The sequence below is a fragment of the Melitaea cinxia genome, chromosome 11 (assembly GCF_905220565.1).
Source record: "Melitaea cinxia chromosome 11, ilMelCinx1.1, whole genome shotgun sequence".
NCBI lineage: Eukaryota > Metazoa > Arthropoda > Insecta > Lepidoptera > Nymphalidae > Melitaea > Melitaea cinxia.
In genome coordinates, this window is record NC_059404.1 from 13,591,753 (window position 1) to 13,617,764 (window position 26,012).

The following is a 26,012-nucleotide window of genomic DNA, read 5'->3' on the forward strand; positions in this document are numbered from 1 at the left end:
TTCGAATAAATTAAATATTATCAAAACCTGTACACCCAGTAAAAAGTTATGCGGATTTTCGAGTTCCCTCGATTTCTCTTATCATCAGATCCTGGTTTCCTCATCATGATACCACACCAGAGATATGTCCTTTCCAACAAAAAAAGAATTATCTAAATCGGTTTATAAACGACGAAGTTATCCCCGAACATACATAAAATATATATATATACGGTCGAATTGAGTAACCTCCCCCTTTTTTGAAGTCGGTTAAAAATAGATTATAATAACATTATTTTTTACAAGTAAATTTATATAAATTGCTATTAAATTTGTTAAATTGAATTTTTTTTAATTGACATTTTGTTAAATTTTTAAATAATATTTACTAGAAAGCCTTAGATGTAAAGAGATTATTTATTTAAAAAAATCCGTAAAAGAACGAAATTTTCAAATAATTTTGATACGTATTGCTAATTGTGTCAGGCTTGTATGTATATAGTATGTAAAGTAAATGCGTGTGTGTGTGTATCACGAGATACAGTTGAAAAGTGTTTTTTTTTTTACAAGAAATGCACGTTGGACTTCATTCGCGTTCAAATATCAAATTTTATTTTTAATGACTTTGCCCTATTTACTGCAATGAAACACTTACGGAAATCGAAGCTATATGTATATTATTACAAATATAAGCACACATACAACCGCATATAAAGATGAGGTCAACGGCATTTATGAAAGAAAAATTCAATACAAAAATCCAAATAATTTGAAACACAATAATAGTTATTCGTCCTACATTCAACATTTTCATCTTTGCAGGATGCTGACCGACTGAGCCGAATGCTGTTTTATGGGGTAGAGCACTTACAGCCGCAGTCATGGTGAGTTCATTACGTGATAACGACTTGAAAGCTTTAAATTATTAAATATTTATTCGTTTTGGTTGTAGTTCGAAGCAAATAAAAATATATAATCATATAAATATTTTTATATAGTTAGGATTAGTTGATTGAATATTTGTTTGTTTTATTTAAGCCGTAGCTTGTTTGTTGATGACCGCTCTGGTGTCGTGCGCCGCGCACCTGTAGCCGCGTAGTAGCAGTGTGTACCGTGTCGGCGGCGCCTAAACAATGACGGACGCGGGTTCGATTCCTGCTCGGAGTGAATATTTGCGTTTATACAAATATTTATTTCCGGTCTGATTGTTAGTCCTTGTGGATCTCCCCTGTTCCTCGGAGAGCACGTTAGGCTGTACCGATTGTTATCATATACACATGATAGCGATAGTTACTCATAGAAATGAATATATCCGCTAACCGTTCCGCATTGGAGCATTGGAGCAGCGTGTTGGATTAGGCTCCAATATTTCTAGGAGTAACGATCGTCATTAGGTGTACATGATAACAACCGGGATCGACGGCTTAAAGTGTTCTCTGAGGCACGGTGGGGAAACCCCCAAAGACTGCACAAACACCCAGACTACGGCAAACATCTGTATGGCCACTACAAAAGTTTGTCATGTGTGGGGATCGAACCCGCAACCGCCAGCGCAACAGCCACAAATCAGTGCTGTGATCGTTGCGCCAGCGCTTGCCAAATGTGTTTTAATTAAACTTAAAAAAGATTCAACAGTCTTTCCATTCTATTACATTATACGGCTCTTAAAACATCTTAATATATCTCATTAGAATCTGTGTATGAATGTTTTATATATTACAAAAAATAAAATAATTGAATACAGTTTTACCCACGCTTAATAATTTTACTTACGCCGCTCTTATTAAATGCGTATCGTTTGACTTTCCTCAACAAACAAGGCTTTCTTACGTAAACATATTTTTTAGTAGGATCGACTGGTAAATAGCCTTATTTAAATCGTTCAAATAAACAAACACTGTTCATATTTATAATATTTTCGTAAAAATATTAACAAAGGCTTTTATAAGGAACAAAATATAACGATGTAAATAGTCGTACCTTATTCTTTTGTACAAAGTAATCAATGATTCTGATAAATGATTCTCAGATTATAATGTAATTAACTTGATTCTTAGATTATTGTAACTTCTTTAATGACGTGTCATTAAAATTGTTAAGAATCTTTAATTAAATTTTAATAGTAAAAGATCTAACAAGATGTCATTATCAGATTTTTCTTAGGAAGTTAAAATCAATTAAACGTTTGATATAATAAATGCTGATGATGTCATAATATTTTCAAAAATGTGACATCAATACATTACTTATAGTATAACCATAAAGAATACAAAACTAATCGTTATAACGCTCAAAATATTATTTCAAATATCCATCTATATTTATCTATCTCAAAATATTGATGCATTTAACTAAATGTTAAATTATTTAAATAAAGTTCTTAATTAGACCTAATTAGGTTTGAACTATGAACTAAACATAATTATATCAAACATAGTTAAAACGGAATAATTACTACAAATACCAATCTTACAATTACTACATTACAATAGTTAGGCGAAATATTGGAGGTATAAACTAACGCAACTACAAACGCATGTCATACTGCATGAATTACATTATATTGAAATAGTGACCCATAGTTAAAATTATTAATTTTTTTATGAGAAGAGGTACAAAATACGTAGACACATTTTAGTCATAGCCTTGTCCTACAATAAACCTTAACAATCAATATAAATTCCTATTAAAACGTGTGAATTTAACAATTGCTGAATTCAATTACGTGCCAACACATGTATGTCTTTACTTACGTACATTTGTATTTTATGTACGTACTTTTCAATGCAACATTTAACCCTAAATTCGACTGGTTCGGCCTATTTTGAACTTTAACTCTCTCACGATGAGGGTAACTTTTTCCATTTTTAAAATGAGAATAATTGTATTTAATTACGAATTTATTTTTGATTCTTAAACAAATTGTTCCTAAAGAACTTAAACTATTAATTTGCATAAGTAGAACTTATTATTTATTATTTCGTAAGTATATATTTGTTCAAAAACAAAAACGATTTGTGTATAATAAATCAAATACCTTTGCCTAATAATGATGAACAATGTTACCTATACTATTATTTGCGTTCTATAAATAATAAATTCACTAATAACTTTAGTACCCAAGAGCTATTAGATATGCTAAAGGTAAGAATTGCAAAGAAACGAACGTTGAATTTTTGATATGAATATAAATTATGAAAAAGGTAAAGTACCGTTACTAAAATAATTGTGTATCAGCAGGCATACGTTGTTTAATTATAAACGAAATAATGTGTGTAGGTAAATGAAGTAATGGATGTATGAGGCGGGTTAATTATTCTTCTTTTTATAGAATCTGTTAACATTTTGATGACATACAACAACCTCAGTGCTAGATGAATCCAATTAAAGAGCAAAATAAAGTATCTGCCATTTCAGTAGGAAAACAATACGACATTCAGAAATTCATCAAGAATTCCCGATTTAAGTAATATAGTATCCACAAGAACTTTCATCTTTTAAAAAAAGGTCAAGTCGATACGATATCCATTTATCATCCTACAGATAAACAATTTAGACATTACATACGCCATATTAATTCTATTCATAAACGGGATATATACCATGCTTTTTATTTTTATTTTGCGAAGCTCGATATTTCGACATTAACTGCGAATGTCTTGTTCACGAGACAAAGTTTCGGAATTTAAAATATCGGTAGTATCGGTAAACAAAAATATCGGTAAATATCCCGCTTATGAATAGTTTTAGTAATAGAAGTAACCATGTTAGTCTAAAATCACATTAATAGTCCAAAGTATTTGGGTAATGGGAAACTTTCCTGAATTAGAGAAGAGAGCAGATTAATCCACCCGTTTCGAGAACGCTTTAAACTACTCCACCACTCTGATGAGAGTAAGGATCGTTATCAGGTCTTCATGATAATGATCCAGACAGTCTGCTTCACGTGTAGGTAAGACGAGATAGAGATTAAACAAGTTTAAATTCCTAGAACAAAATTGTAGAAAAACTCGAATATCATTTTCTTCATCACAAAAATAAAATTGTTGTTCAATGTATGTTTAATTATTGCTTTGTGGAACAAAACACAGATGGCGTTGATTGTCTGTTAGATCGCGCTATCTTTGTGCCGTGTAAATTTATTTAGTCAAATATTGCGTTTATGTTCGTTACTGATTTTATTAGTGGAATATTGGTTATCATTCATTAAAGTTTAATTCCTCACATCAAACACTGGTAGTTTTATTGAGACGCCAGAGGGAGCTGAAAGTTCTCAGGGTGAACTAGCGTGGTCGCTAAGTACTACAGTCTTGTACATGGTTCTTCGAGACGGATGTTGAGGAATTAGTCGGTCTAGCACACGACAGTGTTGTGCCTTTTTTCCATATCGGATGACCGGACAAGTGGATCGCTTGTGCAACTGGTCATCATCAGCAGCAGCGAGTTGCATGGGATTGCAACTGGCTACAGCGGACGGCGCTTGGAGATCGCGCCTGTCAGGAGAGGAGAGGTGAAAAGGAAGGAAGTGGAACGAGGGACGAAGCCGCGTGACGCGTAAAGTATACAGTCCATTGAAGTTATCATCAGAAAAACTGTGAGTGATTTAAAATTTCAATTATTTAAAACTTTCAAGCTAAATTAAACCTTAAATTCATTAGTGCTACAACTTTGAAGATTTGAAAAGACAATCGTTAGTTTAAAATTGTTATGGTAAATTTGAACTTTATTTATAAGAGAAATTTAACTTAGTAAATTTACAGTAGAATAGAACTTAGTGTAATTAGTTTAAGTCATAAATGTGGTTGAGACGGGGAACCTATGCCCGATTTTGTTAAATATTCTAATTGTTAAAACACTTGTAAAATTTTTAGTCATTAACTTAGTGTGTTTGGACATTTTTAATTTGTTCTGTGCATTTAAACTTCATAAGGGTCTCAGTGGGATATTGTTCGTTTAGTTTATTACAGTAAATCAACTTAAAATGGAGAATTTAATCAAAGTTCAGATGAATCTTTATGATCGAATGTCGAAGGCTTTAAATAACTATAAAAAGTCGCCTAAAGATCGTATAACTAAACAATATCTTGAAACTAGAATGGAGGTTTTGGATGGGTTTTGGTCTCAAATTAATGAGAATCACACTAATATCATTAATATGTCCAAAGGGTTAACCGAACCATATTTCAATGAGGATATCATAGGAAACATTGAAAATTTATATCTTGAATACAAAACTATCTTAAAACTTGCTTTTTCATCTTTACAAGGTACTAAGTAAGGATAATTCTAATGTAAATGTTCCTAGTTTTAATATAAAATTGCCGCGAATAGTTATTCCAACATTTAGCGGTCAGTATTCAGAATGGACTACTTTTAGAGATCTTTTTGTTTCACTTGTCCATTCCAATAGTCAATTAGATAATGTTCAGAAGATGCACTATCTGAAAGGATATTTGTCCGGTGAAGCCGAACAGCTTCTGAGACAAATACCCATAGCGGATTCAAATTATGAGAGATGTTGGTCTTTACGTAATTCTAGATATAATAACAAAAAATACTTGTCGCACTTTATTCTAAAACGTTTATTAAGTCAAAAAAACATTACATGTGAATCGTCTTATGGTTTAAAAAATTTAATTGATACTACAAATGATTGTTTGAGTTCACTGACTAACTTAGGCATAGACGTAAGTACCTGGGATATCATTATTATTCACATACTTACCTTGAAACTCGATCCGGAGTCCAGAAAGCAGTGGGAATTCTCTGTAACTAATAACAACACTTCTGATGAATTACCTACATTTAAACAATTTACAGAATTTCTAACCAACCGTTATCGTGCTTTAGAGTTTTTAGACTCAAAAACAACACCTGTAAATCGAAATATTAATGTCCAAAATAACAGTAATAATACTTCTAAAGTAAATACGCTTAAGACTTTTCATGCTTCTTCATTTAAAAATCAGTGTGCATTTTGTAAGGATAATAATCATAGTATTATAAATTGTACTCTTTTTTCTCGAGAAACTGTAGAAGCTCGACGCAATTTTGTCCATAACAATAACTTATGTTTCAATTGCTTGGGAGGGAACCATTCAGCAAAATTTTGTCGAAACTTAAAAACATGTCGCATATGCAAAAGGCAACACCATTCCCTATTGCATCCAAGTAATAAAGGTACTGCTGAGACAAACCCCGTCAGTACAAAGAATAGTAATACACTGCCGCCTAGAGAGGTTACTTCATCGTGTTCGAAAGTTGAAACACCCGTACACGTAGCGGGAAATTCGACTCCATTAGCCACATTATTTTCTACAGAACAAGCTCGTAGTCAAGTATTGTTGGCTACTGCGTTAGTCAAGGCCGCGTCGAAGACTGGAGAACATGTTATTATTAGAGCGTTGTTGGATCAAGGATCACAGGCATCGTTTGTTACAGAAGCAACTGTTCAGTACCTAGGATTAAGGAAAATACCCATAACAGAACATGTATCGGTGCTAGGAGGTGATAATAAATTATCTCCAAAAACAATGGTGTTAATAAATCTCAAATCCTTGGTTGACCCATCTTATGACATCAATGTGAAGGCTTATGTTTTAAAAACAATCACTAGTCTTCTACCAAGTAGGAAGCTAGATATATTGGAATGGCTCGAAACTCTTGAGATAGAGTTGGCAGATCCGAATTATCGCACACCTAATAAAATTGATATTTTATTGGGTGCTGAGGTTTACGGCAAGGTAATTCGGGAAGGTATTAAAAGGGGTCCTCAGGGTTCACCAGTAGCGCAATGTACATCTTTTGGATGGATTGTGTCTGGTGAGATAAAGGCAGCAGATAGAGATATCAAATTAAATGAATATAAAACTTTTCACTGTCGGACGGACGAGAATGATATGCTCAAACGTTTTTGGGAATTGGAGTCGGACTTGGAATTAACAAAGCACCAAACAATGTCAGACGAGGAACTAATTTGCGAAAAACTATTTTATAGTACTACTAAAAGGAATGAAGACGGTAGATATGTAGTTCACTTACCCTTTAAAACAGATGACCCAGATTGTAAACGTAGTTCTTCTCGGGATATAGCTGAAAAAAGATGGCAGAAATTAAAATTAAGATTAAAATCAAATTTAGAATTTTGTAATAAATATGAAGCAGTAATGGAAGAGTACTTACATCATGGTCATATGGAACCAGTACCTATATCGGAAGAAAATGTGTCAAATGCAGTTTACTTACCTCATCACGCAGTAGTGCGAGATGATAAGGATACCACGAAGCTAAGGGTTGTATTTGATGCATCTGCAAAGGGGAAAAATGAGGTTTCATTAAATGATTGCTTGTTGATAGGCCCAAGTCTTCAACCAGATCTACGGCACATTTTGATGCGTTGGAGGATACATCCTATTTGCCTAGTAGCTGACATTGAGAAGATGTACCGGATGGTCAATGTAGCAAGAGAGCACGTTGATTTTCAGCGTATAATCTGGAAGGATAATAAATCAGGTGAAGACAGAATTTTCAGACTTCTTACTGTTACATTTGGCACGGCTTCTGCACCATATCTTGCAATAAAAGCACTTCAGCAAGTTGCAATCGATGAAGGCATCAATTACCCTTTAGCAGCAAAGGTGACGTTAAATGATTTTTACGTTGACGATCTGTTGAGTGGATGCGAATCTGTAGAGCAAGGGCTTAAGTTATACAACGAGATGAATGCTATGCTGAGCAAGGGTGGTTTTAAATTACATAAATGGTCAAGCAATAGCAATACAATGTTAGAAAGCATAAAGGGGGTAAATAGTAACGAAGAAACAATAGAAGGAATACATCTTAAACTAGATAATGTATTAAAAATATTAGGAATTACCTGGGACCGCAGCAGTGACTCCTTCGTGTACTCGGTGAATCTTCCAGAGATGCAGCAACCTGTAACAAAAAGAAAAATATTAGCTGATGTGGCACGTCTATACGATCCGTTGGGTTGGATAGCGCCAACCATTGTACTAGCAAAAGCAATGATTCAAAAGCTATGGTTGGCCGGGTTAACTTGGGATGAGATAGTGCCCACAAACTTAATGGACGAATGGATCACTTACCGTGATAAGTTAAAAGGGTTATCAGAATTTCGCTTACCTAGATGGTTGGGTACTACTTCCAATAATACCACGGTGGAATTGCATGGATTTTGTGATGCCTCCAAGATGGCCTATGCAGCAGTAATTTACATTCGTGTAATTAATCCAAACGGTTTTATTCACAGCTCACTTATTGCAGCAAAAACAAAGGTAGCCCCAGTCAAGCAGGTGTCTATACCAAGGCTGGAATTATGTGGTGCCGTTCTACTTACCAGATTGATTTTAGAAGTAGCTAAGGTCATGAATATTCCGAAGGCAAATCTGCATGCATGGACTGATTCAACAATCGTTCTTGCGTGGCTCAACAGCCATCCCAGTCGATGGAAAGTGTTCATCGCTAACCGCGTTTCCGAAATTTTATGTTCGTTAGACTCACATCAATGGGCACATGTAATATCTAAACAGAATCCAGCAGACTGTGCCTCAAGAGGTTTACAACCTTCTGAATTAACACAAAATGAATTGTGGTTAAAGGGACCTGAATTTCTTACTGAAGGTACAATACAATATGCGAAACCTAAGGATATCAGCACTGACTTAGAGGCAGTAAAGACACATTGTGCTGTAGTTAACACTCCTTTCATTGAGAGGTTTTCTTCTCTTACGAGATTGACTCGAGTTATAGCTTATTGTCGTCGTTTCATTGCTAAGACTAAACGATCCAAAGATATTGAAACCACTTACCTTTCGAGCGAAGAATTAGCCGCAGCGCTAGAGGTGTGCATTCGATTTGTTCAACAGGAATACTTTAAGGAAGAATTGTCTGCAATATATCAAAATAAAACTTTAAGTAGGAAAAGCAAACTCTTTTCTTTAAATCCGTTTCTCGATGAGAAACAATTATTACGAGTTGGGGGCAGATTGGAGCAATCCAATTTAAGCAGGGAGAGAAAACACCCAATTCTGTTGCCACGGACATCTAGTTTGTCGAAACTAATTGTTGAAAACGCACATAAATGTACATTACATGGGGGACATCAATTGATGTTGAATTTTTTGCAATCCAAATACTGGATTTTAGGGGCAAAACAGCTAATAAAGGCTACCACAAGAAATTGCATAACCTGTGTAAAAAATGCTGCTATCACCAAAAATCAAATGATGGGACAGCTTCCTACAGCCAGATCCACACCATGTCGTCCGTTCAAACGCAGCGGAGTGGATTACGCGGGTCCCATTCACTTAAGAACTTCTAAGGGTCGGGGACATCACTCTTATAAAGGATACATATGTTTGTTTGTCTGTATGTCCACAAGGGCCATACACTTAGAAGTTGTAAGCGACCTCACCGCTCAAGCTTTCTTACAAGCTTTTAAACGGTTTGTTGCTCGCAGAGGCCATTGCCAAGATATCTGGAGCGACAATGGAACTAGTTTCACGGGGGCAGCTGCAGAACTAAAGAAAATGTTCGCTTCTGAAGCTGCAGGAATATTTAAGGAGGTAGCGGAATCATTGGCTATAAATGGAACAAACTGGCATTTTATCCCTCCCCATTCACCTAATTTTGGCGGTTTGTGGGAAGCTGGTGTAAGGTCCGTCAAATTCCACTTAAAAAGGGTAATCGGCGATTCTACTCTAACTTTTGAAGAGATGTCGACAGTCTTGGCACAAATCGAGGCGTGTTTAAATTCTAGGCCACTTTGTGGTGTTACTGACGATCCGAATGTTGAGGTTCTGACACCAGCTCATTTTCTTGTGGGCGAATCCTTGGTTACACCACCCGACTATAATTACGAGCACGATGGAGTAGCGTCTCTTCGAAGGTGGCAGTATACACAGCGAATGCTTCAATCTTTTTGGCGAAAATGGTCTCAGGAATATCTAACCAAATTCCTACACAGATATAAATGGGCGACTCCATCTTCATCACCTGCCGTTGGTGATATTGTAGTAGTAAAGGAGGATGGTTTGCCTCCTTGCAAATGGTTATATGGTAGAATTATTGATACTCACCCAGGTTTGGACAACGTTGTTCGGGTAGTCACGATTAAGACGAATAAGAACACTGTATTAAAAAGGCCAACATCAAAACTATGTATTTTGCCAATTGAAAAATAAATTTAAGTATATTGTTAATTTGCTGTAATTAGTTTTATAAGTTTTTGTCTATTATTTGGTTGTAACATTTAAAGTGCCCATGGTGGGCGGTTCTTTACAAGGACATCACTGTCCTCATGGTTAGCGGCTCTCTATAAGGACATCACTGTCCTTATGGTGGGCGGTATGTTCAATGTATGTTTAATTATTGCTTTGTGGAACAAAACACAGATGGCGTTGATTGTCTGTTAGATCGCGCTATCTTTGTGCCGTGTAAATTTATTTAGTCAAATATTGCGTTTATGTTCGTTACTGATTTTATTAGTGGAATATTGGTTATCATTCATTAAAGTTTAATTCCTCACATCAAACACTGGTAGTTTTATTGAGACGCCAGAGGGAGCTGAAAGTTCTCAGGGTGAACTAGCGTGGTCGCTAAGTACTACAATTTTGTACAATTGTTGAATGAATTATAAAAAATATTGATATAGGTAAAAACTTTTTTTTTATTTACGTCACTAAGCCCATAAAATGAAAAATTAACTACGCAAGAAAAGGTTTCAGTTAAAAAGAACGAAGTATCTATAAAGAACGCTTATTAACGTTACAAATCTTAAAAAGGAGATTAAGTCAAGAATGGAAGGAAGGATACGAAATCCTTAAGCCTATCATTTCACTCCTGGAATTTTTCAGCTTAGATAATTTAAAACATTCTTGCTAAGAATAGATGGTAGATTTACTTTAACAAAAATAATAAACATTTTTAAAGTTTTAATTTGTAAAATGACGATTCGAAGGTGCTCATGGGGCCTATTTGAATAAAGTTGTTTTTGATTTTGATTTAAAATAATAATAATAATAACTATATTTAAAATTATATTGAGATAGTAAATTATTGTGTGAAATTATATTTTTATGCTTTTGCAAATCAAGTTGCTCAAAGAATGACGTTAGAAATGTTTGTTTATCTTTTGTCCGTCAGAAATCCATTTAGTACATTTGAGGATTAATTTACAAATATTTACGTCTACGTCATATTCATACCAATATTTATAATTTAGCATTAGAAAATCTATATTATCTAGAAGTACAATATACTTCTTGTATATTTTAGATTATCTATCTATTTATCTATATTTTTATTATTTAAAATAGAACTTTAGCATGTAAAACCAGAATCAAAATCTCTACTTATCAAGATCAGAGGTTTATTTTGGAAACCAGCCGTTAGTGGTAACCTAACGAAGCAATTAGTAAACGTTTGTATATTCCAAAAGTAATCTAAATATATATTACCTATATAATTCTCAGCAGAATAAATTACCAAAATAAATTATACACATTTTCTATCAAAAAATAAATAGAAAACATTCATGAATTGCTATTTTTAAATTCTAATAAATTTTTATTATAAAAAATTCTACGTAAGCGACCACCCGATCCGGCTGTAGATAGTACTGAGATTTGAATGTAAAGATAAAAAGCCTTGGAACGAAATATATTTATTTCAGTAAGCGTGTATCCATTTATTCCCCAGTGATATGTTTTAAATATCCTGCCAGAAAATCAATAAACGTTTATTTTAGATGCAGAAACTTAAAATGGTTCTTTTGTATTACATTGAAACATTTCTTTGTAAAGCAGTATAATAATATACAATATATAATATACTTTACATTGTGTGTGTGCGTGTGTGTCTGGGTAGACTTTGTTTTAACAAAGTTTGTAGTAAATTATAAAGCAAAATTTAATCATACTCACATACGTGCAGCGTAGTAACATGAACAGCACCTAATCAGTAAAGTATTGATTAACTTAGAGAAATATTCTAAAAAACTTCGCTTTTCAAAATTTTATAAAAAAAAATTACACTCATTTTTCACGCATGGAATCGAGTATGGTCGATAACGTTAATTATTAATGTGTTGATACATTTTGATTATTTTGTTAATGATAATAATAAGACCTTAATATTTGTCCTTCGCTCAAACTTTGCGCATAGAATTCGTAATAAGGTGTCTTATTTATTATATCAATATTTCAACTTCTAGGTGATGAATATTTAAAGTTTGGTCTGAATTTAAAGTCATAATTTTTCTGTTCTATTGTTCCTAAAAAGGTATGAAATATTCTTTTTATAAATATTGCCTTATCTAAACATAAACATAATTATATTTTATTAAAAATTAATTATATTTAATCTACTGGCTCGTTAACGTAGTTGACACTAACCCTGCTTTCTGTTCTAGGTTTGGTTTAAAATAAGATTGGTTGACTGTTACATAAAACACAAGCGTGAAATTGTCTACTGTAAGAACTGACTAACGTATATCTATGTTAAAAATATATTAATTTAATATTACACTTCGCGAGCTCTGTTAGTATAGAAAATCTCGTCTACAATACAATACAACCTACATTATGTATATCTCAAACTCCTTTTGTCAATTCAAGTGCATGTACTACTAACAACTGCATTATTTCATATCCATGTGAAAGGCATTTATTTTAACCAAATGATGCTAAGAATGATCTAAGCTGTTATAAATTGTAATGTTTATTTCATATATTATAATTAATAAATCAAATCAAAACTTACTATAATGCGATAGATTTATGCTGATATGTATGATAGATAGATGCTGGTCAAGTTTAACGCCTCTAAGACCCAGGCGTGTCTCTATTCGGCAAAGTGGAGTCTTTATTTTATATATTATATTTAATAAATCAAATTATACCTTACTATAACGCAATAGAGTTTTATTTATATATCAGTATTTAATAATTTATTTAAGAAGGAAAGCTGGAGAAGCTTACCATGCTGATTTAAGCTTAAAAATAGGAAAAGAATTTGCTTTATAGACATATACTTATGAACTTTACTGTGTACCGTAAGCCGTATGTATTTTTTGAATACGTATAACCATATATGTATACAGATTATATTTCGCTTCAGTTATTAGATTTCACGGACCACAGTTGTTAACGCCGTGTAGCGATGTATATTACTTTTAATAAATAACGACCCAATCAGAGGTTATCGGGATAACTTTTATTTGAGTTTTAAAAACAAATACTAAATATAATAAACAAAAAGGGGGCGAAAGGATAAATACCTACTCAGATTGAAAAGGGTAACTTCCGGGATTAACGGGCTTAAATAATACGCGAATAAATTCTTCAGCTGTTTCATACATACTGAGATAACTACTAGCCCTATGTACTACCGAATACGATCTTGCTTTCTGTTTCAAGTTGTAAGTTCGAATCCCGCCCTGAGTCTTGTTGTAAAATAATTAATTAATAAAAAAAAGAATATGCTTTCACACTATTCACATCATACGACTGAAGTAAAACTTCTTGAGATCCATCTAAGTATAAAATTACCTCCATTCTTCCGTTCGCCTCGTGCGATCACACTTTTCGTAACGCTCTCGTCACGCATTCACCAGCTTCTTCCGCAACTCAAACGTGCGTAAACAAAGGTTTACTTCAAAAAATGTAGCTATACCTATCCGTCAGCTAGGATAGGTCCGTATTAAACAGGCATAAAGTTGCACACCTTAGGAGCAGACGACGACGAGTTAGAGATATAAAAGCTAGACTACACGTGTGACGAGAACTGTAATAAAAACAAATAAACATGTACACGTACTTAAAATCTGAATAACAATCACATTTCCTCAACTTCACACAATGAAAATACAATTCAATTACATACTTAGAATGTCGAGGTAAAGTTTTGGTATAAAGATATTTGTGTTTAAAATTCACAACTCCGCGGTTTAGGAATGTGTAATGAAACCTGCGGTACTTTCTTAACTATCATTTCATTAAAACATACAACTATAATTTTCGGCGTTTATATGAGTAATGTACACTAATTACTATAAATGTTCCTTTGGGTTTATTCCTATTAAGTAAAATAATTTCTGTTTGATTATAACGTAACATTTTTTTTATATGTTTAATGATATTTAAGGTTGTTTTAATCACAAAAATAATTGTTACTTTTTGCTAGGTTCTGAAATTAAAACTAAGAAACAAATGTATAAATTCTATATAAAAATTATAAATAATTAATAACTTAAAAAAATACAATTTTTAATAACTAATGACAGCTATATTTTAATGATATCATCAACTTAACTTGAAGATGATCCATCACATACCTTTTATATTTTTTTCTAATATTAATAGCTACTTTACAATAAGAGAAAGAGATAAGAAGAGAGAGAGAGAATATCTTCGAACGTTTAACTTTTTTGCTTTGTGGTTATGGCAGTAAAGAATATAGCCACCCCCTCTCTTCCAGTGGGTGTCGTAAAAGGTGACTAAGGGATAACACAGTTCCACTTACCACCTTGGACGAAGACGGGCAGCAGCGTCTTCGGTGCGACAAAGCCAGCTCTGCGGTCACTAACCCGCCTGCCCAGAGTGGTGACTATGGGCACCATGACTTGTGGAGACCAGGATGTCCAGTAGTGAACTGCAATAGGCTGAATGTGATGATGATGTTTAACTTTGTAAAAAAAAAAAAACATAAATATTTATTTGTTGTTTCTTGTTAAATCGTAGTGATATATAAACGTCGTATTCCTTCGACGTTAATATTTCGTTTAGATCGTTTCATAAATCGGTTCAAAGTTCTAAAAGCAATTTTGTTCGTATTTCTGTTTGTGCCTCAAGAGGAAGTGTAGTGGAATATTGGCCGCTACTCCGACAAATTGAAATCGATTTATTGATAAGCAATCACTAGAAGTTATATAAAATTCAAATGTTGTTAGAGCGATTACATATAACATCTTATTAAGTTTTACTAAGTTTATTTGATATAAAATATAATTATATTTTTTAATTTTATTGTTACTTATTTTGAAACAAAAAATGTAATTAATATATTTGCTGCACATTTTTTATTGTACTATCTAGACCTACCTTATTTACATAAAGATTAAAGGTACATTAAAAAATAAACATAATTATGCTATAAATTATCTCGCATCACTAAAGCCTGTACTATCCCACTTCTGGGCATAGGCCTCTTTCCACATGTGGGTCCCAGTGTCGGTTGGCGGATACATTTCCTACTATGAGTAACGATCGCTATCGCGGCTTAACGTGCTCTCCGAGGCACGGTGGGGAGACCCCACAAGGACTGCACAAACACCCAGACCAGGGCAAACACCTGTATGGCAAATACAAATGTTTGTCATGCGTCACCGTTGCGCCAACTCGTTGTCATAAATTATGTTCAAAAGCGATTTTATCGCTGAAATAACGATTCGATTGCTAAACGGTATTGACCTTCAAACGATAATATACTTAAAGCTACATTACCATTTCAACCCTATAGGTACTAAACCGAGGCATATAATTTATATTACATGTTGTAAATGTATGTATCATTGATCGTCTGATCTAACGTAAAACAAAAATAAAAATTATTTATAGGCGGTGGACAATTTTATTGATGTCCTAAGTCTGTATTTAAAAGAAACCACATAAATATATTTAACAACCAATAAACGGTTTTATGCAAGTCTTTATCATCATTACAGCCTATCACAGTCCACTGCTGGACATAGGCCTCCATAAGTTTACGCCAAAAATAGCGTGAACTCATGTGTTTTGCCCATAGTCACCACGCTGGGCAGGCGGGTTGGTGACCGCAGTGCTGGCTTTGTCGCACCGAAGACGCTGCTGCCCGTCTTCGGCCTGTGTATTTCAAAGCTAGCAGTTGGATGGTTATCCCGCCACCGGTCGGCTTTTTAGGTTCCAATGTGGTAGTGGAACTGTGTTATCCCTTAGTCGCCTCTTACGACACCCACGGGAAGAGAGGGGGTGGCTAAATTATTTAGTACCGTAGCCACACAGTACTTGCAAGTCTTTATACATAATAGTAAATACTGAATAAGGTTCTTTTACATTTATTTTAAAATTTTATTACATACCTTGAAAAAACATTGCGCAAAAAACGCTAAGTCAATACAGCTTTATCTACCAGTCAACCTTAAGACGTAGAAAAAAAAAGCCGTTAAGGTAAGTTTATACAATAATAAAAAAATAAACAATCAGCAGTAATAACAAAAAATGACAAATATAAAAAAAAATCAGTTTAAAACATACTAAAAGTTTATGATGGTAAGCGGACTTAGCCAACTGCAGCCAGTAGAACCTGTAACTCCAGCAACAATTAAAACGCGTTACTGTCCCAACCCTCGACCCTTTCCAAGCGCTCTGGCTACGTTAATCACCACATGAACACGCCATAAGTTGAGAGTAAATATTATTTAGCTATGATTATCCGTAAGAACGAGGTACTTCCCCAGACGGGATACTTAAAGTTTTGAGTATGTTTCCTACCTTAATAATTAATACATTTAAAAACTTAGTGCTCTCAACAACATTTATATTATCTATGAATACAATACGTAACTAAACGATGAAAATCTAAAATAATTAAAATATTATGTGGTGTCATGGAACACCAGGTAGGAACGAAGTTCCTTCGAATAGTATAGAAGTAACACAATATGAAAAAAAAAATTTGAATTTTATATATATTTTCTAGTTCTTGGTTTTTTTTTTTTAATTTTTTTGATGGGTTTTTAATTAAGTACATTAAATTATTTCGGAAATTTAGTATTTTAGAAAATAACAAATACCAAAAAATAAAATAAATCAAACGAAATAATAATAATAATTCAAACTATTAAGTGGAATAAAAAAAACATGTATCTTTATTTATTATTGTCGACAGTATAAAATTACATAAATAATTATACAAAAAAGTTTACTAGTAATATTTTAGTTTTACAAACGTCATATTGTACAGCACTGTGACTGATATAACGTCACTTCCGTTATATATTTTTCTTACGGTTTTAGTATCACATTTTTTTCAGTTCGGTCGCCCAGCCAAAGGTCAAGCCTGCCGTAAGGAACTTCGTTCCAAAAGACAATAATAATTGATACAAGCGAAGAGCATTAAATGAAACCACGTATACTGAATGCAACATCAAGGCTATATAAAAAAAAAATATCAAAAATAAAAGTAGTTTAAGTACAGATGTAAAAAAATCTTGTTGCTAAAATAAGTACCTACTTCTATGAGACAGATTTTCGATATATAGAAGAAAGCGTTATTCTAACTATCGCCAGACATTTAGGCGAACAGTGGGATAATTGAGCAAACAAACTACGTCGCCAATGCCATCTTCGTGATTTTCACAAATTGCTTCTCAATCGCGCGAAGCGTCGACGTCTTGTAATCTCGACCGCACTGCGCGACAGTGATGCCAACCTCAGGATGCCACGCCAAACTTCCTTTTTCTTTCTAAATTAATGAGTGTCTGCGACATATATATATTTTAGTACCAACTCTGTGTAGATATAAAACGCGCATTGCTTTTTCACTGTTCATCAGTTAAGGGCTATTTTTGTATTTAACCTCACACATTACTTTAATTCAGAAAAAAGAGCTAAGAAATCATTTTTCTCCGAATTCAGGAACCTCTCATAATGGATATACTCTCAATGTATGTATTTATTTATGTATGTATGTATTTCATGTATGTATTTACATGTTCGTGTAAATCTGTATGTAGTCAAGTATACATGTATTTTATATTATTAATTCTGAATAAGTTTATAGATTTAGAATCATTATTATTAATCACTCTGTGCCCCGCGATAACAGCAATTCTCACCACCTAGACTGTAGACTGGTAGAGATCTCTTCTAGAGACAAGTTCGCTCTTGCCAACTTTCTTTGTATATATGATTATTATCTGTTTCTTTTTTTTAAGTGCAATAAAGAATATATATTAATTTATGGAAACAAAGTTACAAAAAAATTTTCGGTAGTGCAAATACTTGTATAATAGGGAATAAAATTGATAGATTCACTCTCAATTGAAAATAATTTTTATTCGAGTGGCTTCAAAAGCACTTTTGAAGTTTACGAATGAAAACTATGTTACATGTCATCTTTCACATTATAATTATGTTGTTTTATTTAATTATTTATAGCTAAAAGTGACGCTACTACCGGTTCGAAATGTAGATTAAGCGGAGTAGAATCGGTAAGATACACTGCAAGTACAAAAAAAACTGTCATTTGTTATACAGTTACAAAGTTCCGTTTATACTGCATTTGATCTTGGTATAAAACATGTTGTTTTTATTTAAAATAAAGTTACTTAAGTTTTAAGATACAATATACTTTTTAAAATAAAAACCGGCCAAGTGTGAGTCGGACTCGCGCACCGAGGGTTCCGTACAATCATAATTATTAAAAATATTTTTATTATTGTAACTAAAAATATATACTTTTCGCAATTTTTCTTTATCTGTGTTAAGTCATTGATAAGATGTTGCTTCGTATCAAATTTCAAGATTCTGAGTTCACAAGAAGTACCCTGTAGGTTTGGATTCCTTCGCGAGAGTCGAAAATTTGCGGAGTAAACGGCTGTATCTTTTGACTGCGTTGTCTTAGAATTTAGATTTTTTCACAACTCTAAGAGACAGTTGATCGAAGTATTTGATATAAATTTTAGCTTGATACCTCCACGCATTCCCGAGAAAAGGGGTCTTGACAGACAGACGTACAACAAAGCGATCCTATAAGGGTTCCGTTTTTTCCTTTTGAGGTACGGAATCCTAAAAAAGACTACGTATTACATAATACAAAGAAAGAAAAAACCTTGGCAACATAATTTGCCTACTGATAAACTACCTATATCCGTAACTTATCTGCTTGACTCTATTAACTACCGGTTAAACATTTCTTAAATGTTTAATAGATGAAATAATACAGGTAATATATAAACTTTACTTTCTAATGGAGCATCGGCATTCCGTCAGCAGATCGTGAACAGAATAATACATAGCTTTTCCTATTTAATATAAAAACAATCTTATTTTCTTTGATTTAGGGTCCTAAATTGGTAAAATACCACATTCGCTCTAGTAAACTAGTTGATTGTTAAAATTCGAACAACGATTGCAATGTTCTTTGTTCTCTGCGGGGTGTAAATAAAAATTTAAATAAGTAATTGATTAAATATATCAGAATATAAAAAAAAACATTTGTGTGTATGTATGCACGTAAGAAGTTATACTTCATTGGCTAGCTAACTTCACGTTGCTAACTTCTCCTTCGTTGACTAGCTTACTTCAGGGTGTCGGATTCTTAGTGACGGTGTGCGCGCGTTTCCTAAAAATTTACTCTCTGATCATTTTTCCCTAACGCGCTAATAGAAGTATAACTTAAAAAATTGTTCAATTTTAAAAATCAAAAATTACTTTAATTAAGCACACTTTAAACGTACTTCAGAATTAATTAAATTTAATGTAAAGCTACCACCGATTCAGAATATAAAGCCTACGGAGAAGAACCGATAAGAAACTTCGTAATTCTCGATCTTCTCGATATTCTTTGTAATCTTCGAAACTCCTTAATTACTAACTATTGCCAGTGACTTCGTTCAGCTGAATATAGAATTCTATGATTGAAAAATTATTGAATAAATGAATTAGTCTGTAAAGTGTCCCAGAAAAAAAGGTAGGCACCACGCTGCTCTACTGTGTGATTTGTGGATCACTTCCGTACCCTTTGTGACGATCACTATTAGGTGTCCAAGAAGACGATCGCGTCGGGAACGCGCTTTTGATGCTCCGGGTGTTACAAGCTTCCATTAGCTACGGAAACCACTTACCATCAGATGGACCGTTTTTTTCTTTGACACCCTAATAGATTAAAAATAATAGTGTCTATTCCCAAACAATAAAAAACCGATTTTAATTTACACTAACAAGTACAACGCATTATTAAGGATAAATCAAAAACTACTTCCAAAATCTTCCCTAAATTTAAATTCGAAAATATGTTAAAAGTTATGAGGTAACGCACATACAAAGCAAAATGCAGTCGAATTGAGAATGTCCTCCTCTTTTCAGTCGCTTAAAATGTCTTTAATATAAATCATTTGATTTAAAAAAATACGTTTAAAAACCGACTTAACAAATAAAAATTTGTTAAGTCGGTTAAGTCGGGTCGTTATTTATGTAAACCTACTTACTACCTTCAATGAATACTATTATTTATATGTGGTACCTACTGATAGGTTAAATTGACGTCGATCACGCCCTGAACAAAATATAACCTAATATTATAAACAGCTTAAATTAATAAGCGAAAAATTATTTTAATTAAATATGCTTGCGTTGTTTTGTTCTAGACGAAATCACGGCAAGTTTTACATTTGGCTTGGCAACGACTTCAATCCTATCAGTACAAGCGCATACAAATAATAGTATTATAATATAGTATATTAAGGTTTGCACAAGACATGACATGTTTAAAAAATGTCTTGTCATGTCATTAAATCTTTATTATATTATTTTTTAAGTTTTTAGTATCTATATAAGTTATTTTGTAAACTATAGTATGATTTTTCTAGATTAAATCAAGTAGACTATAGTAGTTCTCTTTGTATTTCCCTAATAAAGCTGTAGGTACACAAAGTATTGTGAAAAAAATTACATTATCTAAGTGAACCAAAATGGTCATTAAATGAAAACTACTGGGTGATAAACTGAATCAAATTTTTATAAAGCCATGTGGCAAGTATTCCACATCGAACAAAAAAAGGATCACGTAAATCGGATCAGAAATCTAGGTGTACATAGATGTTGATAAACACGGGCTGTTTTCCGCAACTCAACGTCTACATAGATATAAAAACAACGATTTGATAACCTCCTCCTTTTTGAAGTCGGTTAAAAAAGCAATAAGCATCTAACCAAATCAATTGTTACTCATAAAATCCTAATCATTATACCGTATATAAACTCAAAACCAATGAAATATTGTGTATAAAATATGTCAAACTCTTACAAAATAAGCATTAATTTTAATCTTTACAAACATGAATAAGAATGAAAAGCATAAGCTGACTTTTTACTTCGACAATTTGTAGCGACCTTTCGGGTAACGAAACTCCAAGGAAAGGGCTGAACAAACACTTTACATGAAAATTTATTACGCTGTCTTTTCATATGCAAATATTTCATTTATTCTTTATACAGCTATACCGTTCATTTATTACATTGGAACAATGACTTGAAATAATATATTTTTCTTGTACAAAATCAATCTTTATACTGTTCATTAAATTTTAGGAGGTTATAACTGCCTTCTTTTTTGTGTCAAATAATATAGTAGCTAAAACTGAATTCATCATTATCATCATCATCATTTCAGCCTATCGCAGTCCACTGCTGGACATAGGCCTCCACAAGTTCGCGCATAAAAGATTTTGGAGACGTAATAAAAAATAAAAGTAAACTACGTTTAATGCTAAATATCACTTTTGTATGGTGGTTCCTGTTACGAAATTCACAGACATGTCTAACACTACGAATAAGGCTTGCTGTCCTCTAAGTGTTGCTATTTAGACGCTTAAAAATTAATATTCGCACAATGCAGTGAGTACAAACAGTTTACAAAATGCATACGTTACAGCGATTAAAAATAAAAAATACAAATATTTTTTTTCCAAGTGGAGGTATTTAATTCTCACTGTTTAAAAAAAATAAACACATAGAGATGTATAATTCACACATATAAATACATAGATTCACACGGGAATTAGTTATTATCTCATTCAACTATGAAGTCTGGCGAAGCGCTAATAGTCCCCGGTATACGACACTACGAAACGATAAATTAAAGTTTGATTGCGTGTTGCGAATGCGACGTTACCGCTTCGACTCGCATTCATCTGTGGACAATAGAGCTAAAGCACAATTAAATAAAATATTTTAATTTTTTTAAAACGTTTACGTTAAAAATATTTGTGTTCTTTCAATCTTTTTTTATATCTTTCATCGTAAAAATATTTTATATAGATATATATATATATATATATATATATATATATATATATATATATATATATATATATATATATATATATAGGATGTGTCTTAATCTCAAAACTATTGAAAACTATGTACTATGGTTAAGCGCTTAATCATAAAGCGCGATGACTTCCACATTTTAGTAAAAAGATAATTTCCTAACATGTTTGCAGTAAGTACAATGTAAGTACTATAACAATCTTTAAGTGTATTATTTAAAGCAACTATTTTTACTAACTATATCTTGTTTTTACAAAGTGATCTAAATTAATTATAAAATTTGTAGGAGCAATTGCAGTAGTAATAAGATTTGTACCAGCAATTGCAGTAGTATTTTTTATCAATTTTTCGCTGCTATCTTAAATCGTGGCTAAATTTGTTTCATAATTAAGCCTGCCAATTGTATCCCAAATGAAAAATTAACAATTTTTTAAAACGATTTCGCATAAAAGGAATAATTGACGTCTTTACAAGTGTTCTTCAATTAGCTTCAATAAAATATAATTTGAATTATCTTCATTGATGTAATTGCGATTGAATATCATAACCATATTTGTAAATAATTAATTACAATACATTTCTCAAAGTAGCTTAACAATTCTCTAGTTAAATATTATACATATTAATTAAAATATTAAGCTATGAAAGCAGGCGTCGACTTAAAAAGTTGTCTAAAAATTTTCTCGTGAATCTTGCAGATTGTTTGAGCATAGACTTTATACCTTAATATATCTTTTGTTTCAGAGTTTGATGGCGATAGTCAAGTTTGGGTACACCATCGTCATTGTGACATTTCTGTTAATGATATGGGCGTCCTTAGCGAGGGCGTTAGAAGTGAGTATTTTATTAAGTTTTAACAAAATCTTTATAAAACTTCTCGCACTTAGAAAGATGAAGATATATTAAAAAAGATTTAGTATGTACTTAAAAATCTTCATGTTTTTGTATATATTTTTTTAAACTTGAAAATTCAAACCAAACCCTTAGATTCTATAATTAAAGTGAAAATAGTATTTTTATTTTTATTTTTCTATCCAACGTGAGGCTACTTTTCAATAATAATTATTAGGTATATTGGATTTAAAACCATAAACGTTTTTATAAAGAGGTATTGGACTACTAATAAAATAAATATATTTCTTTTCCTTTAACACACATTGTACAAAGCGTTCAAATCATGAAATGAAAACATCTTATACGGAAAAAAGATCCCTTTTATGTATAGGGACTTCTAATAATCGTCTTATCAATATTCAACAAAAATATACAATATGAAATGCTAGCGAAATATACAAAAGTCTACAAAGCGCAACGATCACAGCAATGGTTTTTGGCTGTGGCGCTGGCGGTTGCGGGTTCGATTCCCGCACATGACAAACATTTGTATTTGCCAGATGTTTGCCCTGGTCTGGGTGTTTGTGCAGTCCTTGTGAGTCTCCCCACTGTGCCTCGGAGAGTACGTTAAGCCGTCGGTCGCGGTTGTTATCATGTACATCTGATAGCGATCGTTACTCATAGTAGGGAATATATCGGCCAACCCGCATCGGAGCAGCGTGGTGGATTAAGTTCTGATCCTTCTCTTACATGGGGAATGAGGCCTATGCCCCGCAGTGGAATATTACAGGCTGAAGCGTAATTGTATAATTCAATTTATGAATGTGATTTTTAATTAAATTTTTATTGGAAAATAAATGAGGTCGACCTTATTTCGGTACATCCAGATCCATTGGTTTGTAAAATTAATTTAATACAAATTGCCTACTTAATTTCACGGCGATTTAACTATACGCGCAAATATTAAATTATTAACAATATTATTCAAGAGGTTACAATCCCCCTCCCCTCGCCGAGTCTAGGTGTAATACATGTTATGTATTATGTATCAAAAACAAAAATTTGGGACTATATCAATCGATTGTTACCTATAACACAGGCATTAAGTTGCCTATCTTAGGTATAGACGACCGTGTGTGAATGTTAAAGATCTTTATTTTATAAATTATTTATCTATACGTGTAATAAAACTGTTACATGTCCAATTCTGTACTTTAAAAGTATCCTCTTGAGAGAAGATAAAATCAGAATGTGAAATCGCGAACAAAAATCACGAGTTCACCTTGTCGCATATTATTTATTAGGTTTGCTAGCGAGTTTACTTAGAGAACATACATATATTAACAGTCCTTAATACATTGACGCTATGCAAAGGCGTTTAAAAGCAAATACTATTTACTAATTACATTTAATGCTTAAATATTCAAATAAAATAAATTTAAAACAATTTTCTGACAAAAAGTGGAAAAAAATACCAATATTACTAATATTAAATTATAAATAATTAAAATAAATATCTATTAATTTATACAATTATCGATTGAATTTTAAAATATTTAATCTATAATATTAATAATTTATAGTCAAAATTATACAAACATACAAATAAAATAACAATAACGATGATTTAAACAAATATCGTTTCGTTTCAAATTTTACAACAGTCACAACAATGTCCAAAACGTTTAGAACCAAAATAAGTCGTCCAAAATACCGTAGCTACTTAACAGAAATATAGATTCGAAAGATGTGTTTTGTTTGTTCTAAGTTTGACTAATTATTTCAGTGATAACTAATTTGCGAAAGGTGTCAGGTGCGTTTGCGGTTCTATCAGTTGACACACTAAGCCTATTATAATTAAACTATTGCCTTTTCAATCACTCCTCCATCGTTAGTAACTATTTGAAAGCAGTTCTGTTACATAATATTCAATAAACTATCTCCATATAGAATGTAATGCTAATAATAAACTTTTTTTATAAAAATAAATGAACCAATTGAAGAACAAATTTTAAACCCAGAGAATTCTTTGAGTCTTACAAGAGTTTGTACAAGCTTTGGTGTGAATAAAAAAAGAACTGTGAAGAAAGTTCTATTTTACAAAATAAATTCTAAGATACTCGCTAACCTATATTGGAGCAAACAAACAACGGAACCGAGTCCTAGATAGAAAATCTTGATTTCTTTCGATTTGTAAGACGATTTTATACAAAACTTTTATTACTATACAAAGTGCCCAAGGCGCTGGCAACATTTACTTGCGTCACTGGCGTCAATCTCAGGGTTGCAATCAACTAAACAATTATTATTCTTTACAATGAATTTTATAGGAAAAGTTTAAGTAATTGAAATGTTTAATTCATTAACGGCTCAATATACAATGTTTAAAAAGTTTTCCAATTTTAGTAATAAACAATTTGATCAGGCCCAATTTTGGAACTTGTCAACGAGCACTAAAAGCACTTTTCGAAGGCATTTAACCACACAATATATCTTGTGTTTTTGTTACAGTTACACGTAGACACTGGTCACCCACCGTGTCTATTTCAAGCACTATGTACCTGTTCGAAGCCAGCTGGTGACCTCGGGATAGTCACCTGCAAACATGTTCCCATACTCAGGGTACCTGCCGCAGTCAACAGTTCGAAAGTGTTTACTCTTCAGCTCACAGGAAACAAGATCAGAGATCTTGAACCACATTTCTTTCAAGCGACGGGTAAGAATACATTAAAATAAAAAGTAAATGAAAATATGACCAGGTGACCAGAGCTCCTGGGGGGATTGGGGATTGGGTCGGCAACGCGCTTGCGATGCTTCTGGTGTTGCAGGCGTCTATAAGCTACGGTAATCGCTTACCATCAGGTGAGCCGTACTCTTATTTGTCGACCTAGTGACATAAAAAAAAAAACAAATATTTTGACCTAAATATTCTCTTTAATATTCCAAATTATGTAATAAAATGATTCGATCAAGACCGATTATTAAAACAATTTTAATAAAAATAAATAAAATCAATTCAACTCCTATTTAAAAATCGATTTAAAAAAGCAGGTAACAAAAAACAAATCTACATTAAGAAGTAAAAAATAA

At 32.7% G+C, this 26,012-nt stretch overlaps 1 protein-coding gene and 1 long non-coding RNA gene across 2 annotated transcripts in view; one reads left to right on the forward strand and one right to left on the reverse strand.

Annotated features, from left to right (window-relative positions):
- Positions 1 to 799: 799 nt before the first annotated feature.
- LOC123657851 (chaoptin) overlaps positions 800 to 26,012 on the forward strand; it is a 43,912-nt gene continuing 18,699 nt past the window's right edge. Inside the window, exons 1-3 of the mRNA XM_045593353.1 lie at positions 800 to 863; positions 22,833 to 22,922; positions 25,434 to 25,638. Of these exons, the coding sequence (XP_045449309.1) occupies positions 861 to 863; positions 22,833 to 22,922; positions 25,434 to 25,638 (298 nt within the window). The 5' untranslated portion in view covers positions 800 to 860. The remainder of the gene's footprint in view (positions 864 to 22,832; positions 22,923 to 25,433; positions 25,639 to 26,012) is intronic.
- Positions 5,544 to 7,287, reverse strand: LOC123657854. Its single transcript, XR_006743784.1, has 3 exons — positions 7,225 to 7,287; positions 7,021 to 7,071; positions 5,544 to 5,751 (listed from the first exon to the last, which is right to left on the reverse strand). It is a non-coding gene; the product is annotated as an uncharacterized LOC123657854 (long non-coding RNA).